The 22,995-nt window shown below is 33.5% G+C and overlaps 11 protein-coding genes across 11 annotated transcripts; 7 read left to right on the forward strand and 4 right to left on the reverse strand. All coding sequences in view use genetic code 12, as the record gives it.

Annotated features, from left to right (window-relative positions):
* Positions 1 to 1,031: 1,031 nt before the first annotated feature.
* On the forward strand, positions 1,032 to 2,333 carry IPL1 (aurora kinase; the record flags this gene model as incomplete). Its single annotated transcript, XM_002548471.1, has 1 exon — positions 1,032 to 2,333. The coding sequence occupies one exon, from the start codon at positions 1,032 to 1,034 to the stop codon at positions 2,331 to 2,333; it is 1,302 nt and encodes a 433-aa protein (XP_002548517.1).
* Positions 2,334 to 2,450: 117 nt separating this feature from the next.
* CTRG_02815 (deubiquitination module subunit) lies at positions 2,451 to 4,034 on the reverse strand (the record flags this gene model as incomplete). Its single annotated transcript, XM_002548472.1, has 1 exon — positions 2,451 to 4,034. The coding sequence occupies one exon, from the start codon at positions 4,032 to 4,034 to the stop codon at positions 2,451 to 2,453; it is 1,584 nt and encodes a 527-aa protein (XP_002548518.1).
* A 542-nt stretch (positions 4,035 to 4,576) lies between these two features.
* CTRG_02816 (uncharacterized protein) lies at positions 4,577 to 4,855 on the forward strand (the record flags this gene model as incomplete). The annotated part of the gene is made up of 1 exon (XM_002548473.1): positions 4,577 to 4,855. The coding sequence occupies one exon, from the start codon at positions 4,577 to 4,579 to the stop codon at positions 4,853 to 4,855; it is 279 nt and encodes a 92-aa protein (XP_002548519.1).
* Positions 4,856 to 5,278: 423 nt separating this feature from the next.
* On the forward strand, positions 5,279 to 7,501 carry CTRG_02817 (putative tRNA 4-demethylwyosine synthase; the record flags this gene model as incomplete). Its single annotated transcript, XM_002548474.1, has 1 exon — positions 5,279 to 7,501. The coding sequence occupies one exon, from the start codon at positions 5,279 to 5,281 to the stop codon at positions 7,499 to 7,501; it is 2,223 nt and encodes a 740-aa protein (XP_002548520.1).
* Positions 7,502 to 7,640: 139 nt separating this feature from the next.
* On the reverse strand, positions 7,641 to 12,041 carry VPS15 (ubiquitin-binding serine/threonine protein kinase; the record flags this gene model as incomplete). Its single annotated transcript, XM_002548475.1, has 1 exon — positions 7,641 to 12,041. The coding sequence occupies one exon, from the start codon at positions 12,039 to 12,041 to the stop codon at positions 7,641 to 7,643; it is 4,401 nt and encodes a 1,466-aa protein (XP_002548521.1).
* Positions 12,042 to 12,175: 134 nt separating this feature from the next.
* CTRG_02819 (uncharacterized protein) lies at positions 12,176 to 12,859 on the forward strand (the record flags this gene model as incomplete). The annotated part of the gene is made up of 1 exon (XM_002548476.1): positions 12,176 to 12,859. One exon carries the CDS (start codon positions 12,176 to 12,178, stop codon positions 12,857 to 12,859), a length of 684 nt encoding a protein of 227 aa, XP_002548522.1.
* A 304-nt stretch (positions 12,860 to 13,163) lies between these two features.
* CTRG_02820 (uncharacterized protein) lies at positions 13,164 to 13,451 on the forward strand (the record flags this gene model as incomplete). Its single annotated transcript, XM_002548477.1, has 1 exon — positions 13,164 to 13,451. One exon carries the CDS (start codon positions 13,164 to 13,166, stop codon positions 13,449 to 13,451), a length of 288 nt encoding a protein of 95 aa, XP_002548523.1.
* Positions 13,452 to 13,599: 148 nt separating this feature from the next.
* CTRG_02821 (uncharacterized protein) lies at positions 13,600 to 15,327 on the reverse strand (the record flags this gene model as incomplete). Its single annotated transcript, XM_002548478.1, has 1 exon — positions 13,600 to 15,327. The coding sequence occupies one exon, from the start codon at positions 15,325 to 15,327 to the stop codon at positions 13,600 to 13,602; it is 1,728 nt and encodes a 575-aa protein (XP_002548524.1).
* Positions 15,328 to 15,752: 425 nt separating this feature from the next.
* Positions 15,753 to 18,077, forward strand: EXO84 (exocyst subunit; the record flags this gene model as incomplete). Its single annotated transcript, XM_002548479.1, has 1 exon — positions 15,753 to 18,077. The coding sequence occupies one exon, from the start codon at positions 15,753 to 15,755 to the stop codon at positions 18,075 to 18,077; it is 2,325 nt and encodes a 774-aa protein (XP_002548525.1).
* A 40-nt stretch (positions 18,078 to 18,117) lies between these two features.
* On the reverse strand, positions 18,118 to 20,166 carry QDR3 (Qdr3p; the record flags this gene model as incomplete). The annotated part of the gene is made up of 1 exon (XM_002548480.1): positions 18,118 to 20,166. One exon carries the CDS (start codon positions 20,164 to 20,166, stop codon positions 18,118 to 18,120), a length of 2,049 nt encoding a protein of 682 aa, XP_002548526.1.
* A 1,520-nt stretch (positions 20,167 to 21,686) lies between these two features.
* Positions 21,687 to 22,913, forward strand: CTRG_02824 (putative acyltransferase; the record flags this gene model as incomplete). The annotated part of the gene is made up of 1 exon (XM_002548481.1): positions 21,687 to 22,913. The coding sequence occupies one exon, from the start codon at positions 21,687 to 21,689 to the stop codon at positions 22,911 to 22,913; it is 1,227 nt and encodes a 408-aa protein (XP_002548527.1).
* Between the last annotated feature and the right edge of the window lie 82 nt (positions 22,914 to 22,995).

Below are 22,995 nucleotides of genomic sequence, written 5' to 3' on the forward strand. Positions count from 1 at the left end.
AGAATCCAAACTTTAGTTTGATATAGAGCTTGAATAAGATTTGACTCAAGAAACTATGTACATGTGTTGCAAAAATAGTTGATAGGTATATACTAAGTTGATGGAAATAATATAGAATATAACCGCAACTCACAAGTTTTGGCAACTTGACGATTGGTAGCAATCCAATTTTTACCAAAAAACAATTTACTACAAGTATATCATTCTGACTACTCTTTGAGATAATTTGATTAAGAAAACAAGAAAACTAAAAATATAGATCATGAATACATACTTATAGTTAAGAGTTTAAGCGAAGTATATTCCTAACTAGAAGTATTGCAAATGAGGATGAAGATGAAAATTTTATATTTCAATTGGTTATATTGAAACAATTCATGATGAAACATATTGTACATTACATTAACAAATTATGCTAATCATCTACCTAATGTTAAATCAATGAAAAGAAGTATCTGTTTTTAATCGATTCTCTTGAAAAACCCACATACATTGAATGTCTTTGACTTATTTGAATCTTGGTCTAAAATAACTACCGTAAATATTTCAAAAACCTACAACAGATTATTATTCTTATTATTTTGTTCTTTGATTAAATATATTATCATCAGTTTTAATTTCTGGAGGAATTGCAAGAGGATTAAGGGATGCTTATGGATATTCTTCATAGTAATGAATTTGCATTATGGACGGTATTATTTGTTTAGCTTGTTGTTATACTTCAAATTTGAATGATTCTTTGAACTTTACAAGAATGGAACGGGGATTGCCATCAGTAGATGTAGAAGTAATACCATTGATAATCCTTCACACATTAGTAGTGATTGCAAAATAATTATCGAACTCTCTAGGTCGATCCCTTCGCCGTAGGAGATATATCGCACGCGCGTAATTGTTGATTCACAACACAAACAAAACTTCTTGGTCAGAAACACCGCGCAGTGCTGCCAGAAAAGGAAAACCAAAACAGAAAAACATTCACATCAACAACATCAAGCAGAAGAATCAAAATTCCCATCGTCGTCTAATTAATGCAAAATCAAACAATGTCCATTTCATTACTGTCATCCCCAGGTTATAATATTAACAAAAGAGAATCAAAATTTGTATCTGATAATGATAAATCATCAACATTTCAAAGAAAACCTTTAACCAATATTCAACTAAATACTATGAAATTAAATAGCTCAAGTATATCAACAACAACATCTGCAGCAGAATTCAAAGTATCTAAACCTAAAATTATCAGAACTAAATCCATACCAAATGCATTTACTACACCTACTCCCAAGAATAATAACCTTCATATACATCATACTACTACCACCACCTCTACTACTACTACTGCTACTTTAGTTACACCCACTAAGAAATCATCAACTGAATCAACAACTTTACTATCATCATCTCCATTCATTGAATCTCCAGACAAAACTAATACTGTCGAACAATCATCAACACTAGATAAACAACATCAATCAAAACAACAAGAACATCACTCAGAACAACAAGAACAATTATCGTTGGATGATTTTGAATTTGGGAAAGTTTTGGGTAAGGGAAAACTTGGAAGAGTTTATTGTGTTAAACATAAGAAACTGGGATTAATATTTGCCCTTAAAGTAATGTCAAAAGAAGATTTAACATCATTAAAATTAGAGAAAAATTTTAAAAGAGAAGTTGAAATTCAATCAGAATTATATCATAAAAATATAACTAGATTATATTCATGGTTTCATGATTCAAAAAATATTTATTTAATTCTTGAATTTAGTTTAGAAGGTGAATTATATAATACTTTAAAAAAATTTAAAAGATTTGATAATTCAATTACAAGTTATTATATTTTTCAAATAACTCAAGCTTTAATTTATTTACATCTGAAAAATATAATTCATAGAGATTTAAAACCTGAAAATATAATGTTATCATTAGATAATTGTTTAAAATTAAGTGATTTTGGTTGGTCAGCATATGCTAAAAATAAAAGAAGATTAACTCTTTGTGGTACTTTAGATTATTTAGCTCCTGAAATGATTGAAAGTAAAGATCATGATTTTGGTGTTGATATTTGGGCTTTAGGTATTTTATGTTTTGAATTATTAGTTGGTAAACCTCCTTTTGAAGCAATTAATAGAGATATAACTTATGAAAAAATCGTTCGTGTTGATATTAAATATCCAAGTTATTTAGATCCTGATGCTGTTGATCTAATTTCAAAATTATTAGTTAAAGATCCGGCTAAAAGAATCACTTTAAAAGATGTATTACATCATAAATGGATCTTGAAGAATAAACCTAAATGGGGTAGACATCATCATAGTTATAAATAAACCAGATTTACAAACTAAGTAATACTACTGCTACTACTAATATATATATATATTTAAACTAGGATAATAAAACTAACCGGAAATGAAAATTTGACTAAAGAAACAAACTAAATGGTATTAAGATTCTGTTTTCTGTTCAGTACCACTTGTAGATGCAACAGGAGTTGATTGAGCTTGTTGTTGCTGCTGCTGTTGCGCTTGCTGTTGTGCTTGTTGCTGCTGTTGTGCTTGTTGCTGCTGTTGTTGTTGTCTTTGTCTCATTAACAACATTTGCTGTTGCTGTTGTTGCTGATGTTGTTGATATTTCAATATCTGTTGTTGGAAAAGTTGCTGTTGCATAGCATTATGTTGTGCAGTCATAACAATTGGTTTAGATGGGGCTCTAACTTGATACATTTCACCAGGAATGGCACTGAATGTTTGAGTAGGTGAATTTACATCTGATGGTTTATCATCAATATTAATTAATGCACATCTACCTTGTAACCCACCAATAGATCCAGAAATAGCTTGATTTGCTAATGTTTGATCACCACCTTGAGAACCTCCATTTTGATTTTGTTGCGTTTGCTGATTATGATGCGCCGAGATAATTAATGCATTAGCATAAAATTCTCTAGCTCGAAGGAATCGATGACGATACCTTACTGGCATTATCACTTTTCTTTCCAATGGAATAGTACTATTTTTAGAAACACCAGCCAATACATATTCAGTTTCTTCATCAGGATGTAAAATTTTGGCAGCATTAGAGGCAGCATCTTGTTGTTGATGAAATGCTGCATTCTCTCGACGTTGCATCATCATAGCATGATTCTTTGCAATACTAGCTTGGTTTCGTTTATGATATTGTTGCAACAATACATCGTAAGGAGCACTTCTACCAGGAACAGCACGTTTAGCACCCATAGAATGTGTTTTACAAGTTAATGAACGTGCACAAAGACCACCCGAAGGTAAAGCAACACCACATTGTTTTTCAACATCAACTGGACCTTTTGGTTTTGGAGCAGGCTTTGGTTTTGGTGTCAGTTCTTGTTTAGCAGCAGCAGCAGCAGCAGCGGCAGCAGCAGCGGCTTTCTTTTTCTTTGGAGGTTTTTCACCATTTGATGCAGCAGCAGCGGCGGCAGCGGCAGCAGCAGCTTCTTTTTCCTTTTGTGCTTGGGATTTCTTATATTTCTTCTTTGGCTTAACTACTGGTTGAGTTGAATCTGCATTTGTACTATTGTTATTAGCAGGAGTGCTAGAACTATTATTAGGAGCTGGTGTACCATTTCTTGAACTATCAACAGATGATGCGTCAATGTCAACTAATGCTCCATTTCTCCCACGCTTCTTCTTCTGTTGCTGTTGATTATTATTCGACGAGGCAGCATTATCTTGTTGTTCTTGTTGTCTCTTTTGTTTCATTTCGACACACTTGTTATAATGTTGTTCTAAACTTTTTAACCCGATTGGACGTTGACAAGAATTACAAATCTTATAAGCAATGTTTTGTGATAAATAGGATCTATCTGGAAATGAGTTAGCAATGAATTTATTAACTATCGAGTTATCGTTATTGTTAGAATCTTGAATTTCAACACTTTTATCTAAAAACCCACCAAATTCTTTCCAGATTATAGATTTTTTATATTCCAGACCGTCCGATAATGATTGTACTTGAGATAAGGTAATCACTTGGTCCGCTTTTGTTGACATTATCTTTGAAAAAAGGAACAATATAAGAAGACCCTGGTTTTCAAATTATCTTGTGTTTGTTTGTTTGGTCAAATAGAAAGCAAAGATTCAAAGATTGATACAGGTATTGATAACTTGAATTTATCACCAACTTTGATTGCTAATATACAAGAAAGAAAAAAAAAACTGGAATACTAGAATAAAAAAAAAAAGGAAAGACGGGCAGTGAAATATAGGAGGGATTAGTACTTGTAATTTAGTTTAGGATTGATCGATAGGATTGATTTATAAACTATCAAGATAATGATCGACCCTTATTGATAGACACTGATTGATTACTTGTAGTAGTAGATATCTGATAAATGTGGTTTGTGTGAGACGTGATCATCTTTCCTGTCTTTTTTTTTTTTGTTGTTGTTGTTTTTCTCCCACTTTAATTTTGTTTTCGTTTCTCTCGTTAATTTTTGCTGTTCGTGATTTGATCTAATTGATACTGACCAAAAAGATATTTGACTAGCTAGATCTTCCCCAGAAGTTAGTCCATATACTAGAGAAGACACCAAATGTTGAGAAGAGACGCTACAACAATCAAGTTATCACCTGAAGATATCTTGGAATATGATGAATCAATAGAACAACAAAAACAGAGACAACAGAAAAATCATCAACTGGTACAAGGTCACCATAATCCATCAGATTTCATTCCATGTAATATCCTTCAAGAACAAATGAATAACAGTAGTCATGATATAATGCCTGATTATAAAGAAGAATCAAGTTCAATACTGCAAAGAAGTCGTAACAATCAACAGTCATCAAGAGACGAAAGGATCGGAATATAATGATAAGTGGAGGTTACTAAGGGGTGATTATGTACCAAGTAGATGCCACTACGGTAGAAAAGCATACTATTCCATTCGAGACCGTCTTGTGATCATTCATGTTGTTGTCCTCGTGGATAGGTCACGTGACATAAGATAAATCAGGGAGAAATAGATGAAAAGAAGATTGATTTGAATACCACACAACTATCGAGTCACATATGATACACTGTAGTATGCTCTGAATAACTGTTAAATGGCTGACATATATGTTGATGATAACTGGTTCAAAACTTGACCTAGTCGTGTACTTTCACTCAATTATGCACAATTCCCCATTTCCGAAGAAAACCAAAAAAAAAAAAAAAATGAAAAATAAATTTTTCAATATTTCAGTGCATCGCAGCCAGATAATACATCTTACGAGTAGAACAAACTACAACCATGGGGTCAGGAAGTATATTATTGGGAGCTTGTTCTATTTTATATCTTATCTCAGGAGGTAGATGGACAGTTGTGTTACTTGGAGTTGTCTTAACCATCCTTTACAAGGTTGAAAAATCAAACAATAAAGTTGTTGCATCTCCACACCAGAAGGAAGAAATAATCACTAAAAAACCAACAAAGGAATCTCCTATATATGCGGTTGATTTCACTTCTACTTCTTTCACTCCGTCAGCAACCACTGTTATTCCTAAACAAACTGTCCGTTCGAGAGCAAAAAGATCACCAAAGATTATTAAAGCTACTAAACCGCGTTCATTAGATCAACAAACACCTCAGAAACAACAATCTGTTTTAACTAAATCAAGTATTGAATTATCTAAATCACAAATTTATATTTTCTACACAACATTAACTGGTTCTTCACAAAGAATAGCTAAATCATTATATGAAAAATTAACAGGATTAGAATTAGACAAAGAACCAAAATTATTGAGTCTCGATGATGATGTTGATGATTTAGAAGAATATTTCCTTAAAGTACCTGAAGAAAATGCAATTTATTTATTAGTTTTACCATCTTATGAAACTGATTCACCAATTGATTATTTCTTAGAACATTTAATTGATACTTTTCAAGATTTCCGTGTTGATAAATATCCATTACGTAAAATCAATGGTTTTAGTGTTTTAGGATTAGGTGATTCTGAATCTTGGAGTGGTGAAAAGTTTTGTTATCAATCTAAATTGGCTGATAAATGGTTAGGAAAATTAGGAGCAAGAAGATTATATCCATTAGGACAAGTTTGTATGAAATATCAAGGAGAACCAAAAGCTCAAGAATGGATTCAAAATTTTGCAAGTATGTTAGATAATGATGAACCATTTTATATTGATGAAAATGATGATATTGATGATAGTGATGCTGAAGAAGAAGGAAGTGATGATGCTGATACTTTAGTTGATGTGGAAGATATGGGTGATATTATTCGTAAATCTGGTAAATCAGTTGAAACTAAAGAAATGGTTGCTAAAGATTCACCTACTTTCAAATCACTTACTAAACAAGGATATACTGTTGTTGGTTCACATTCAGGTGTTAAAATTTGTAGATGGACTAAAAGTGCACTTAGAGGAAGAGGTTCATGTTATAAATTTGCCTTTTATGGTATCAAATCCCATTTATGTATGGAAACTACTCCATCATTAGCATGTTCCAATAAATGTGTTTTCTGTTGGAGACATGGTACAAATCCAGTAGCTAAACTGAATTGGAGATGGGAAGTTGATCCACCTGAAAAAGTCATGGCTGGTGCATTGGAAGGTCATTATAAAAAAATTAAACAAATGAGAGGTGTTCCAGGAATTCAAATGGATAGATTTGAAGAAGCTTTCCAAGTTCGTCATTGTGCTTTATCGTTAGTTGGTGAACCAATTTTCTACCCACATATTAATGAATTTGTTGGTATGTTACATAAACAACATATTTCTTCATTTTTAGTTTGTAATGCCCAACATCCAGATGCATTAGCAAGATTAGCTAAAGTTACTCAATTATATGTCAGTATTGATGCACCAACTAAGAAAGATTTGAAAAAAGTTGATCGTCCATTGAATAGTGATTTCTGGGAAAGATTAATGTCATGTTTAGATATTTTAAGAACTACCCAATCTCATCAACGTACTGTTTTCAGATTAACTTTAGTTAAAGGATTTAATATGAATGATATTGAAAGTTATGCTGATATGGTTGAAAGAGCAAGACCTTCACAAATTGAAATTAAAGGAGCTACATTTTGTGGATCTTCAAATGGTAATGGTAATCCATTAACTATGCAAAACATTCCATTTTATGAAGAATGTAAAACATTTGTTGAAAACTTAACTAGTGAATTACAAAATAGAGGATTAGATTATGATATAGCTGCAGAACATGCTCATTCTTGTTGTATTTTAGTTGCTGATAAGAAATTTATGATTAATGGTAAATGGCATACTCATATTGATTATCCTAAATTTTTCAAATTACTTGAAAGTGGTGAAGATTTTGTTGATTTGGATTATATTAAAGAAACTCCAGAATGGGCTGTTTGGGGTTCTGATGGTGCTGGTTTTAATCCAGCAGATACTAAATATGATAGAAAAGCTGAAAAATTGAAAAAGAAAATTGCCAGAGAAGAACAAGCAAAATTAGCCTTGGAACAGCAAAAGGAAAGTTTATAGATGATGAGAGGAGAAATTCAACTAAATAGGTTCAGATTTATTTATTATAATGCAAGTATATATATATATTGTAATTTCAAAATCACTGGAAGATACACAATGATGGCGATATAGCACAGCACAGGAAAAACTATTAAATTTATTTATATATACTTATACAGTTATTCTTATCGACGGTAATAATCATTTGTGATGGCTCATATAGAACATCAACATATTTAATAGTGTTATAAGTTTGTTCTTGTGAGGTAGTAACATCATCATTTGATTCATTAATAATCACCAAGTTACTATAAAATCTTTTCAAAAACTTGCGTTTGTCATTTCCCAAAACAACTGAATCTTGTATTGATGTCAAATTGTACAATATCACTTTATTATCCGACATGGAACACATTAAATAATCAGTATTGTTGTCATATTTGAAATATTTCAAACATGATACACTCAACTCAATCTTACTATCGATATCTATTTTAATGTCGTCAATCATTTGTCCAAGGTCATAGTCATCATCATGTTTACATTCAATTAACGAATACTTGAGATTTTCACCTATTCTACTTCTTAATATAGCTTTACATTCCATACTTGGTAACTCCCACACACTTATATCTGAGTTGCATACCATGGTAAAATAAATACAACCATCATGCGTAGTAAATAATTTGATAGAACGAGGTAATATTTCCAATGCAGAAATTGAGTTAACATACTCGTTAGTGACATCGTTTTGTACTCTCCATGATTTGACAATAATTTTAAAGCGCAAGTCCCATAAAGTCAAGTACCCTTTATCAGATCCAACCAATACCCATGAATCTTTGTAAACAACAAAACTATTAATAATTCCATAAATCAAAGGATTTTGCAATCCATAAAGTTTCTCCATTGTAATAATATCAAATACAACAAGTCCCTGTTCGGAGTCTGTTCCAATTATATAATTATCTTGTAAAAACTTCACCTCTGTAATTACTGAGTCGTTCTGGAATTGTCTGATTAGTTGTAATCTTGAGTATCTGGTTATCTTCTTAGTCTTGTTGTTTCGAATCACATCAATTCTAAACAATCTAATTATACCATCATTGGTTGTGACGACAATAATAAACCTATTTGGTAAAAAAGTTATGGAACAAACACTAGATTCTAACTCAATTGATAAATTAGCATTCTTAACAGTCACGATCTTCTCCATTTTCAAACTGTCCCAAACCTTTAAACTTCCATTTGATGAGCCGGTAACAAAGAATTCCGATGTTGGGCAAACAACTAAGGTGCTAATATCATCAATACAGTTGGTCTTGTTAGAATACTTAAAACTAGTAACCATAACATTTTTTGGTACAAACACAGAGCCAGCTGCATTCTGTTGTGATTGTTGTGCTGAAGAAGACTGATTCTTGTGAATAATCAACTTGCCAAACTCTTCAAAATCGGATAATGTTGGCTGAATTGTAGGACTCTTCAAAAAGTTTAGTATAAATGGATTATGTCCATTATATGTATGTTTGATATGGGAGGTAATGATTTTGGAATTATGCACACTGAACACTCTATGGGAAGTATTTGAATCATTAACCCAGATTGTCTTCTTTGACCCAGCAATATGTGCTTCCATTTCACCCATAACATTAGTTTCCACCATTTGAACAGAAGCAGTTACTCTTTCCAACTGTGGCAAGATCAATGAATTTGAACCACGCCTGGAACTATTACGTACAGAAACTGTATCTTCAATATTAGGCTCATATGTTTCTTCCTTGACACCATTTGGCATAGCCATTAACTCGGACTTGTATACAATATCAAAAAATATGTTTCTCGGTAAGATAGCAATATGGTCAAATGCCTTCAATTGGTAATTAGCAACATTGAATCTGCTAATATGATAAATATAGTCCTTTAAAACAAAAACTTTCCATATTGATTTATCATCCAATCCAAGCGATTTAAGCTTGAGTAACCATTGCTTATCCTCGGACGATAATGGAACAGAACTTCTCTTATTTGTATCCGGGGAAAATGCCATTTCTGATCTTGGCAAGTAAACAGACTTTCCCATATTTTTACTGAAAGATATAAGTTTTTTCTTGTTCTCCAATATTCCGTTGCTGGAATTCATTGACAGCGCCTTATTCTGCCAAAACAATGATTTTGAAGTTGCATTTAAAGACCACGTGATAGTTAAATCATAAACCGTCTTGGACAATGGTTTTGTCAAACATGGGTATAATGTATTCCATTCAATAATAGACAAATCATAAGTTAAGAAACTCTTAATCATAGGATATAAGAAACAATACCTATCCGCATCAATCAAATTATTGCTTATGGAAATTATCAAGTTGATTATAGAATTTCTAATCCATTGATTAGGATGTAACAATAAATTAATTGAATTCAAAAGCAATTCCTTATAGATCTCCAACGCATTGAACTCTTTTCTTGGGTTAATTAGGCGGTTCTTTACAAATACATTAAAAATCTCCAAGACTTGCAAGACAACAAATTGTTCTCCGTCTCCAATTGATTGAACCAACAATGGTAAAATATATTGCTCAAATGACAATACTCCGATGAAAGGACCCATCTCCAACACTGATGAAAGAAATGCCAACCTTAATTCTTGATCTGAATCATTTAGGTAGGATATCAAATGAGGAAGGATAATATCATTTGTTTTGTCTTGTCCAAAAAATTGACATAGCGGTAGGATATTATTTAACAAACTGATCTTCACTGAAGACTCTGAATCAGTCAACAACAACACCGTAATATCCTTGAACTTTGAATCCAATTGCTCTTTGGTTAATTTCAATGATGCGTATGATTGCATCACATCTTCTGGTGATACTAAAGTGTTGGCAACTGTATTTTCATTTTTGAATGCTTTAGACATGATCCAAAACTTTTTTGCAATTGTAGCCAAATTTGGTAAACATACAGCAACTGCGCTATTAATCAACCTTTGAGATTGCTGACTCCCTTTTAAAGTAAGTAAACTGTAAACTTTTGGTAGAATGTATTCAGGAAACAACAACACGTTGATTGGACTGATATAAGAGCATGACATTACTAGTGTTGTTAAAGCATAAAGTGCAACTACCACTACTTTGGGTGATATATTCATTCCTTCTTGGTAAACTGAAGCTTCAATGTATTCATCCAAGAACAAACACAAATACGGGAGTGATCTATCTAGCTTGTTTTCATCACTTATGTGTTCCGACAATGCTAAAATCAATTCACAACATTTAATCTTTGAATTCACCTGTTTTAGTGTTTGACACAATGAAGTTACTGCGTTCAAAATTATCAACGCGGTTTCTTGATTTTCATGACCATCCAATTTGCGTGGTTTAATTCGGTAATCTTGTGGCATAGTTGGAAGATTCAACTTCATAGGCAAAATATCATCTGATATTAGACTCTCATTAGGATAATCAAAATTAAGTTGCTTGCTAATAACATCAAAGTTATCAAAAATATAATTGATTTTCAAATCACTGATGGAAAGATTGTCATCCACGGTAACTGGCATAAAGTTCTCTTGATTGTTAAGCGACTCCATAAAATCATATAAAAATGTATAAAAAAATTCAGGGAAACATATATCTCTATATTCGTCCAATAATTCTCTGGCGCTTGATCTTTCATTTGGATCTAGTTTGATCAACTTCCCGATGATTTCAATTATATGGCTATTTTGTATACCTGAAAGATCTGGCTTATAATCATTCTTCATGAATTTGAACAACTGGGATAAAGTAAATGTTGGTTCTCCATCATTATACAATTCTGCAATAACACACCCCATACTGAATAGGTCCATTGAGTCTGTAACACTATTCTTCAGACTAACCAGACCATCATCATTGAAACTCAGAACATGTTTCGGGTGATCCTGGGAGTTGTAGAATCTTTCAGGGGCAATATAACATAACCTTCTTCCCGAACTATCAAAATAGAAACTGTATTGATTAGGGTTGTCTTCGGGGATATATGTTGGTTTCGTAAGACTGGCAAAATCAGTCAATAATATCCAATTCCACGAGGTAACTAAGAAATTCTCAAGTCTTATATCTCCGTGTTGTATATTCAATAAATGAATCTCATTCACAATCTTTAATATCTGAAAGGTTATGAACAACTTTTCAATTGGTTCGAGAAATGGACGAATCGATAATCTATCGTATAGATTAGTTTTAATCATTTGTCGTATCAAATACCCAGCTCGATCAGTTTCAAGTATTTTATGCCATGGTAATGTATTCTTGAAAGGATATACAAGTGAGGATTGTTTGACTAATAACTCAATGACTTGTTGTAGTTGTATGGTATAATTTGTTGAAGCTGGTTTGATTAATAGCTTTATAATCACAAGTTCTCCTGTTGTCTTATCAACTGCCTTTATGGTTTTCAAAAAACGGGAATTGTTTAGGACTTCAACATATTGATAATTGTTCAATGCGTCAATATATGATGATACGGCAACAGTTGGAGCTGAAGGTGCCAATAATGACAACCTCTGACCCATTTGTAAATGTGTTTGTGGTGTGTCTTAATAACGTAGAAGTGTTCGTGTGTGTGTGTGTGTGTGTGTGTGAAATATGAGTTTTTTTTTTGTTTGTCTTGATTTTTATTTTTTTTTGTACTTCCCTCATTCATTTTATGTCAATCACCGTTGCAATGAATAACAATGATAATGATGACAATATTGAATATGGTCAAGCTCCAGCGTTGCCTATTAGTGAAGAATATGGAAGTGAGGTAACAGCGTATCTTTTATCAGTCAGAGAAGAAGCACAGATTGGTCCTCCTGTTGTTTTTGTTCCGAACCGTGAAGATGCACCTGAGCAGACTTCATTAACAATACCTGTACTACCACAACAAGAGCCATCCAATTGGTCAAAGAAACTACTACTGGAATTTATATCAATTAAAAATCAGTTAAGAAATGTCCGTCATGTCTCGAGAAACTCTTATATACCAGGAACAACTTCAGAATGGAGAAAATTTTTACTTGAAGAACCTCCTGATATTGGATACTTTTATATGGTTCTTGACAGGCAAGCAGTATTTAAATTAATAGTATATATCACTAGATGGTTGAGTGTAAGTTCAAGACCTACATTGTCACAATGGATCTGGAAATTATTCCTAAGAATTGACAATACATTAGATGCCAATGAGTGTTCAACAATTCGAGATTTGGGTAAGAAAGCAAGCAAAATTAAATTGAGACAAATAGAACTCGACAATGAAGCAGATGCTATTTCTAAATATACTGTTGATTTGGTATTAGTTATAGTGGGTAGATATTATGGTCAACTGGATTTACTCCAGGTCGTGTAGAATTCAATGTCACAATACAAATATTAGCTCGCATTTTATTTTCGAAGTGTCTGTCTCTCAGTGTCGACCGATCTTTATACAAGCAACGACTACAACGACGAAAAAAAAAAAAAAAAATTCTTCATTCAATATTGACCACCATATAAACTACATAATTCACCACATACAATGGCTCCAAAAGCAAGAGCGGACTTAGTTGTTCCGTATGTATTGATTGTCTTATCTATATCGTTATTGAGCAATTACTAACTATTCCATCAGTTACAAACATGTACCAGCAAAACCAAGACGTGAAACTGGAAATATGATTGCACAAACCTTACCAATGGCAGCAATGTTTATGAGAAATAAAGTATTATCATGGTCATCATTGTTCTTATCCGTTCAAGCTTACTTAAATGAACCAATTAATAAACCACCTACTAAAGAAGCAGAACAACCAGGTCTTTTGAAAGTCTTGTTTGCTCTTATTGCTGTTCTTACATGTTATATGGATGTTGTGTTCCCTGGAACTAACCCAGCTGTTCAAAGAGCTGCTAAGTTGGCTGCCCAAACCGCCACTGAAGCTGCTGCCACTGCTGCTGCCACATGATTTCTTGTTGACGATATTCCGATTATTTTTTTGATGCACTACAATCATTCATGTTTTTATAATTTTTAGTTCTATATTAATATTAGTATTACAAATGAGGAAGAATATACATATTATGTGATTATTCGGAAATTAAAATTTAACACGTTTATGATGTTTTGCTATCATCAACAGCTTCCACAATTACACTATCAATTCCATAATATGAAGCTGAAACCGATTTTGATTTATAATCCCATTTAAGATCACAAATACCCACAGAATTTTTCTGTTCATCTTCCAAGTTGATCTCTGGTTTGTAAATTGCAACACATTTGACAAGGTCTTTGGCTTCCTCAGAGTTTTCAAAATCAATTTCCCATATTGATACTCGACAAAAATCGTCACCCAATGCAAGATATTTACCATTGGGGGATAAAACAGCATTGAATATTAACACATTCTTGGTGACATTATCCCTCATATCTTCAGTAAAGTTTGCATCATTTGCAAACAATTCAGAACTTTTCAAATTTGTAGAATTTCCTGCATCCCATATGTTCAAGATTCCTTCCATCGATATGCACAAAAGTATACTTCTATCGTCATTTCCAGGAACCCAGAATAACCCCATTATCGGTGCTGCATGTAACTTGAAATCGAGTTTCTTTTCCGGGTTGGTATTTAAATCGAGACATTCTTGTGATGACGAACTGCTCCATACTTTTATTGCATAATCAAAGTCTGAACATGATGCTAATAATTTCGTTGTTGGATTCAACTTCATAATGGTAATGTTTTGTTCGTGACCATTCAATAATCCAATTGGTTGTATATCTAGTTGACCACCAAACTGAGCTGGTGGAATTATACTGAAAATTTTTATAACATTATTGTTTGTAGTTATAGCAAATTTATCTTCACTTACCCAACACGAACATGCAATTGAATCATCACTCATTTCAAGGTTCTTGATTTGTTTAACCAATGATATTGTTATACCATCCCAAATTGATACTTGGTTCATGCTATCAATTGACAATAAAAATTTCCCATTTGGACTCCATGACAATGAAGTTATTATGCTCTTAATCTTTTGAGTTTCACCCAAGTCTATACTGTCTTCTGTGGTGCTATTGGCAATGTTTTTCAATTTCCCGTCAGGTGACCAAGCTCGTATTTCACTATTTGCTCCTGCTGTTATGATCAAATTTCCTAGAGGAGACCAAGATACAATATTGATTTGATTCTTTATATTTAACAAATTAGGATGGGATAAAGTTCTAGTCTCTATTACCTTTCCATCTTTTATGGCATTTATTACTGCGTTTCCATCATCTTTACCGTATGCAAACACTTCATTGGTAGGATGCCAATCACATGTTAAACTTGCTGGGAACGTTATTTGTGCCTCAAGCTGCCTTGTCTTACATACATCTGGCTGCTCTTTGGACTCGTTTAATTGTTGTGTGTTTGTTGTCTCTGCATCCGCATCAGTCATTTCAATATCATTGTTTTCGTCGTCTGTATTTTTATTTCCATTGGTTAATGCCACCTCTGACTTTAACATGAATCTATTCTTTGAGGAATTATTATTACTGTGTGAATTTGAAGTCTCGTCATATTTCTCTATATCGTCTTGTATTAATGCTGCCAAAAGAGTGAAATCCGACTCTCCAGTAGCTTCGGATTCTGCCACTGTATACAATAGACCCTTTTGGACCAAACTTACAAGACAACCAGGTTTTATTTTCAGAAGTATTTCCTTCGTTGTGGAATTTTCCTCGTATTCTGAACATTGAGATTGTTCATTCAAAGAATATGCAGTCAACTCAAACCCCGACTCTTGTAGGTACCTCCATATTAAGTAGTTTAGTTCCCTACTGGTTAGTGACATTATTGAATGGTAAGATAGAATTGATGAGATAGTAAAAACGAAAGGTTGCTAATAGTAGGAAGTGATGTCGGTGGTAATGATTAGTCCTTCAAAGTTGATTAAATTAAATAAACAAAACAAATTAGTGAAATAAATTGAAATACATGTATAAAAAAGAAAAAGGAAAAAATGAAAGATTTTTTTTTTCTCTTTCTTCTTCTTCTCCATGAGTTTGAAAATTGAGTTTGGTTTGTTTTGTTTGTTTGTTGTTTTGTTGTTCAACTTTTTTCTCTCTCTCACTTCCACACACTCTCAGTCAATCGATCGTTTTTTTTTTGGTTGTCTGACAAACAAACAAACAAACAAACAGACAAAATTTTCTTTGGGATTTACTTTGATCAATACCCACAGCAGCCGATCAACATCATCAACTATCAACAGCAAAGATGTCAGACAACAATCATTTAGGAACAAGCAACTTGAATGTCGATAGAATGAAGAGGAAAAGTAGAGCTGTATGGCAGACCAATGCCCCTTCAAATAACCCATATGCAAACGCACCATCAACCGGTCGTCCACGAAGTAGAAGTCGAGGCAACACGGCCGCTTCTATTTATGCCAATCCATACGCAGATGTAGGCAGTCAACATGGTGCAAATAATAACAGTAACAGTAACTTATTGGCTGTTCCCGGTTCTGGGTCAAGTCCTTATGGGGATCTTAATGCAAGCAAACAACATAATAGAAGATTAAGTATACATGTGTCAGCACGTCAGCATGGTCGTTCATTTTCTCAAGTCAATCCAATTGATGTTGCAAATCCACCACCATTACCAAATATAGCCGGACTTGATGTCAAGTCTTCTGAATTGTCAATTGCACAAAAGATATCGAAAGAAATCAGTCAAGGATCAGCTGCGGAAATTGATGATTACTACAAAACATTATTGAAACAACGTGATTTAATAAAGAGAGATATGAAGGATAATATCAATCAAAACCAAAAGAATATATTGCAATTGACTATTGATCTTAAAGAAACTCAAGAAGAATTGATGGAAATGAGAGGCAAAACTAAGGATTTATATGATGTGTTGGCTTTCTTTAGAGAAGCCGCTCAACGAAGATTGGATGCGGAATTCCAACCACAACCAAACCTGCCCCAAAAACAATCAAATAATCAATTGGGTCTCCCAAGCAATAGAAGAAAAGACCGTTCATCTATTATGGTACTTAAAAAAATGTGGGACCAAGAAATGCAGTCTTTGTTTAAAAATGTTGATGGGGCATCCAAATTCATTCAACCATTACCAGGAAGACACGTCGTTGTTGAAAGTGGTAGATGGCATGAGGTGAATGTTGGTAACTGGAAACCAAACAATCCGTCACATTTATTTGTGTTAAATGATTTGATATTGGTAACTATGAGGAAATCAACTTCACTAGAATCAGGTCATCAACTTAGTAGCAGTAATAGCAATAGTACTACTTCAAAGGGTAGATTACAAGCAGTCCAATGCTCTCCATTAACACAGGTGACATTGCAACAAATCAAACCACCAAAAGCAGATGAAAAATTGTACTATATTAATTTGAAGACAAAAGAATGGAGTTATGTGTATCTGACAGATAGATATGATCATTTTGTGAAAGTCACCGACGCATTCAATCGAGGCAGAAATGAAATGATCCAAAATGAAAGATTGGCTGATTCTAGAATTAGTTCCCCAACAACAAATGGTGAACCTACTGAAGAAAAGAGACAATTACGTGAGTCTTTAAGAAACTCGGGCACATTTAAAGAAGGAAATGGGATTGTTGACGAACAAGGTAATCGTAAAAGTGCCGGCACACCAAATAGAAATAGTACAGATCAAGTCTTACATGATATTTCCGCAAGGGTCCACTCACGAAATAGATCCCATGATTTTGGTACAACTACTAAAATTGCAGCCAGTACAGCAAATGGGAAATCACAATTCTTTAATGAAATCAAAACTTTGGAAGATAGATTGGATGATGTTGATGTTGAAATTTCTCATAATCAATATAGTGAAGCCGTGGATTTGATTGCTATTATTGAAACGAAATTACGTATGATTGAAACTGCTTTGATGAACCAAAAGAATAACAAAAATCTTAATATCAATGACGAATTGTTGCTTTTGGATGTATCAAAATTAAAGATTAACAACAGAAAAGAAAATGTCTCAAATGGTTTGATTTTTGATTTGCAACACAATGTATCGAAATTGAAACAAGATGAAATAGAGACTATATTGACATTGTTTGATAGTTTAAATCAACTAGAGAAAGGAGTACAAGCTTATTTAGATTCCATGTCTTCATGTTTATCAAGTACTGTTTCAAAATTAATTGTTGGATTGCAAGGATCTACAAAGATTGATGTGGTCAACTACCTTTCAAACTTGATGGTCATCAATGTTTCCATTGTCAGAAGAACCATGCAAAATTATGAATCCATAATTGCTCCTATTTTACAACGTCACGGAGATGTTGATTCAAGTGGATTGATCAATTGGTGCATTGATGAATTCACTAAACTTTCGAAGCAAATCAAGAAACATCTTTACGGTACTTTATTGATATCAACTGGTATTAATCCAGAAACTGATGAACCTATATACAAAGTTAAAGATAGAAAATTATATGATAATTTCTTGGAAATTATGCAACCACAATTAGAAGATTTGAAACTGGTTGGTTTGAATGTTGATTATATATTTGAGTCTCTATTAAACATTGAATAAATAAATAAATAAATAAATAAATAAATATGTTGTTGCTGATTTATAATTTGGCGTATAATTCCCTGACATCGTATTTCTCTCTGAAATAAGCCCCATGTTTCTTCAAGTATACTAAAACCAATGAAGAAACTACTAAAATACCTGTGATAATACTAAATAAAATTCCTGGACCAATAGCTCTTAACAAAGGTTCAACGATAAAAGTAGCAACAGCAGCTAAAATCATACGAATCAAATTATTCAATGCAACACCAGTAGCACCTTTACCAGGTAATGTATCAACTAAATAGGTAACTGTAGCACCAATAACAAGCATTGAAGCAAATCCAAATAATGCAGTACCAACTAATGGAACTAACCAAAAGACACCATATTTTAAAGTCCAACCAAAAATCATACATGCCATTGGGAAAAGAATTATAGCAAGAACAATGTTCCAAGAAATTCTTGATTCTGGAACTAATTCACCATGTTTTTCAGCATATTTGTTTAATAATCGATCATTCCATCTACCTCCAATTAGTGAAGCCAAAAAATAGGTAACTGAATTAGGAATATACATCAACCCAACAATGATCTCTGAAAAATTGTATGGATCTCTTGAATATTCATAGGAAATTGTCATGTTGAAAAAGTAGATTGCTGCAAATGAAATAGCCGAAAATGTTATAACTAATGCAACCGGTGGATGTTTTAACAATATAATTGAATGTAATGGACGAACAACCATATCATATGCATTGGTCTTGAATTCCGCCCATTTATCTTGTTTAATAGATGTGGAGTCAAGAATATTGGTAGCAGATCTGTGTAATTCTCCTGATACATAGTCTTGTTGTACTCTCTGGGAATACGTTGATCTGTTAGTCGTTAATCGAGATATACTTGGCATGACAGGGTCAACTACTGGGACATCGTCCTCTTGTTCTTCTAAGAATGTCAAAATAGATCTTGCATCTGATCTACGACTGAGGTTTGTTGCAATTCTTTCAAGATCAGCTTGTTGATCACGGTTGGAATCATTGGTAACTGTAGATTCTTGATCATCGTTTCGTTCAAGTTTTTCTTTCTCCATCGCTTCTTTAACAAACTGAATGTTATCAACTCTTCTTAATGTTTCTGGTAAAAGGAATGTAAGTGAAACAAGACTACAAGAAGCAATTATCATCAATAACCATTGAGTAGCTCTCCATCCCCAAGCTTGAGCAACAGCACCACCCAAAATAGGTGCCAAAAATGGACCCATAAGGGGACCTAAATAATACATCCCCATGGCAACACCACGTTCTTGTGGAATAAACAAATCAGCAATGGTACCGGCACCCACAGCTTGAACACTTGCTGAACAACCACCTTGTAGTACTCTAAGAACAATTAAAGCTGCAATACTAGGACTCAATGCTGTACCAATTGAGAATCCAACAAACATAATAAACGATATCATATACACGCTTCGTCTACCAAATCTTTCACTAAAAGACGACCACCACATTGGGAAAATACCTAGTGATAATAAATAAATACCAACGGATACATTAACTGTAGATACAGAAGTATGCAAATCTGATACGATATCATCAATAGCAGGTAACATTACAGATGTACCAAAAGGACCTGTAAGTGAAGCAACTGCAATAATGAAAACAATGATATATTTGATCTTGATAGGATAATCCCTAGCATCATGATATTCTGGGATGAGAACAACCTGTGCAAATAAACCTCTTCTATTTTTTAATGGCACACGATTTGACTTCATAGAAGTTGCATTAGATTTTGAAGCTGCCAAGGAAGACTGGTGTTGATTTTGTGCAAGTCCATCCAGATGTGATAATTCTTGAGGTCCTGAATGTTGTGATTCTATAGATGATAAACCATCTTCTAGTTCATTTAAACGTCCTAAATTAGGTTCCACGGTGTGGCGGTAAGTTTCATGGTGATCTGCCTGGTCTTGTGCTTCGGGAGATTTTTCAGTGTGGGGAACTGGATGAACTTGACTTTCATCTAGGTTTGGTTGAGTATCTGTAGATGCTAATGAAGTGGCTTCATCATCTGACCTATGTGGGATCAGATCTGTGTTGTTTGGCATTATGCAAGGATTGAAATACTTGGAATAGTTAAAATTTAGAATTTGTGTATGATTATGATTAGCTCTTTTTAATTGGTCTTCTCTGGGGGAGGTTTTGCTTTGGAAGAACTAGTACTAAAGAAAGGGATCTTGTTGTAAATAAATATGAGGTTTATGAAAAGTGTTCGATGTTGAGGATATAGTGTAAGTTGTGCCTCACTTTAACATAGATCTTTAAGTAAAAATGTTGATTTATTCAAATACAGAAAGAAACTTTATAGTTCATGTGAGATAATCTTAGCGCTAGCCAAAATTAAGAGCAAAGGAAAAAGAAAAGTTAAGCGGAAAAGAAAAAGAAAAAAAGTTCTCAACATCGAAGGACGAGGAGGAGGAGGAGGAGGAGGAGAAGAAGAATATGATGATGATGAATTAATGAAACAAGAAACGGAAAAGGAAAATTATAATAACACCGCTTTTGTTTCATTAACCCTTGCGTTTACTAATATATCGAATAATAAAATGACGCTTATTGTTATTGGTGAGATGTTCAGCGCGTATACTAGTTGGAATCAACACGGATCTTTATCTCGTTGAATAGAGTAATGGCTTTGTTGATATCATGTCGAGTTACCGTTATAAGTTCCTACATTTCCACCTTGAACAACTGTTGAACTTGTTTATAGCTACTCGTAGATCAAGAGATGGTAGACATTGTCTTTCTATAAAGAACCATAGATCAGTTCTAAGTTTTTGCTCTTTTCTTTTATTGCGCTTCAAATTCCTTGTGAGTCATTGTGGATGGATATATGCAGACCGGAATTATCACGAAGTTAATAACTCCACCCACAAAAAAATCCACAACCCAACAATTAACCACAATTATTTTATTTCTTCTATTATAATTGATAACGAACGGCAATAAAAAAAAAAACTGACATTCTTCAGTGAAAGCAAATGAAAACTCGATACAAAGCCACTTTTATTGTAAGCCTCGTCTGTTGTATTGCTCTTCTGTAAGTATTACTCATTCTTGTGAATTTACTTTTAGCCCATAGTTATGGCTAAATTTCCTAAACCAGAAGAGCAAGATTCTATTTGCATAGATTGGTAATTAAAACCGACGGCCGATAAGGTTAAAAAAAAACTTTATGTAATAGTTCGTATATATTGCATATTCAATACCCATGAACCTATTCTACTTTTCATTAATCGGACCGTGGTATTTAGTTATCTCCGGTTAGTTCGCTATAGTTCGGCGTTACTACATTTCCCATGACTCCGCATGAAACTAAATTTTCTACCCTTTCCCCACCGCGACGCACTACGTATCACCGCCATCTGCGGTGCCCAAAAGTCCCTCCCTACCGCGCGGCAGTCGTCATCTGATCACGCGCGTTCCAACGATTTTAGTTTTGTTGGCATTTCTGTTTGCCCTCTAGTATTTTTTTTTTGTCTGTTTGTTTTTAGTACCAGATTTCATCTATTCATCTTCCATACAACCCATCAAGATTCTTACCAATTAACTGGATGCTCTATCGATAATGAGTTCCAGACATTCATTGCCCGTGAGCATAATTAGAACAGCATTCATAATCCCAATATTCATTCTTGGGTGTTTATGTACAGTATTTACCCAATGGTTGGCATTATTAGTTCTCCACAATAAATCAGATACCATTCAAGCAATTATTAATATTACTAAAAATCATTTTGTTATATTGTTATCATTTATTACTCAAATTGTCAATCCATCAAAGATTGAAATCACAATTGATACTACAACTGTACCAGATGCTCAACAATTCAAAGTTGATGAATCCGGTAATTTGCACACCATGTTCCAGCCAAATTCGATTCTTATTTCCAACCACCAGATTTATACAGATTGGTTGTATTTATGGTTCTTGACATATACTTCGAAATTGAGTGATTCTGTTTTCATTATTTTGAAGGATTTATCTAAGATTCCAGTATTGGGATATGGTATGAAGAACTACAATTTCATGTTCTTAAGCAGGAAATGGGAAAAGGATAAGATTGTATTAACAAATCAGTTATTGGAAATTGATGCCAATGCTAGAGGAATGGGACCTGCCAATGGAGTAAAATTGGTAAGTACAACAGATAAAACATTTACAAAATGGCCACAAGGTAAGAACTCTGATAAGATCTGGCCTTATGAATTGATTTTATTTCCCGAAGGAACCGTACCATCCGATAGAACTACAAAGAAGTCCGCTGAGTATACTTCTTCTAAAGGTTTACCACCATTGAAACATGTTTTATTGCCTCGTGTAAGAGGCTTGTTCCTTGCATTGAAAAAGTTACGAAGCACCGTTGAAGTCGTGTACGATATAACCACTGTCTATGGAGGTTTGACTGAAGATCAATATGGAGAAATTGAATACTCTTTGAAACGTTTCTATTTGAGAGGTTATGGTCCTCCAAAGATCAATTATCACATTAGGGGTTGGAGATTGAAAGATATTCCATTAGGTGAAGACGTAGACGATATTGATGATATCCCAGAGGAAGATTTGAAAAAGTTTGAGAATTGGCTATTGGGTATTTGGTACGATAAGGATAAGCTTATGCAAAATTTCTATACTCATGGTAAATGGCCTGAAACAAAATATGAAACAAAGTCTATTATTGGTGATTTTAAGTTAAGAAATCAATTAGAAATTTTTACCCCTTATTTGGTTGCCTTTTCTGCAGTTTTGTTACTAAGAATTGCTTATATTTTTATTAAAAGTATTTTCGTATAGAGAGATATACATGTATACACGGCATTAAACAGAGGATTGCTTCCCAATTGTAAAACAGCTCAATGGTTTCATCGATTATAAA

The sequence above is a fragment of the Candida tropicalis genome, assembly GCF_000006335.3.
Source record: "Candida tropicalis MYA-3404 genomic scaffold supercont3.3, whole genome shotgun sequence".
NCBI lineage: Eukaryota > Fungi > Ascomycota > Pichiomycetes > Serinales > Debaryomycetaceae > Candida > Candida tropicalis.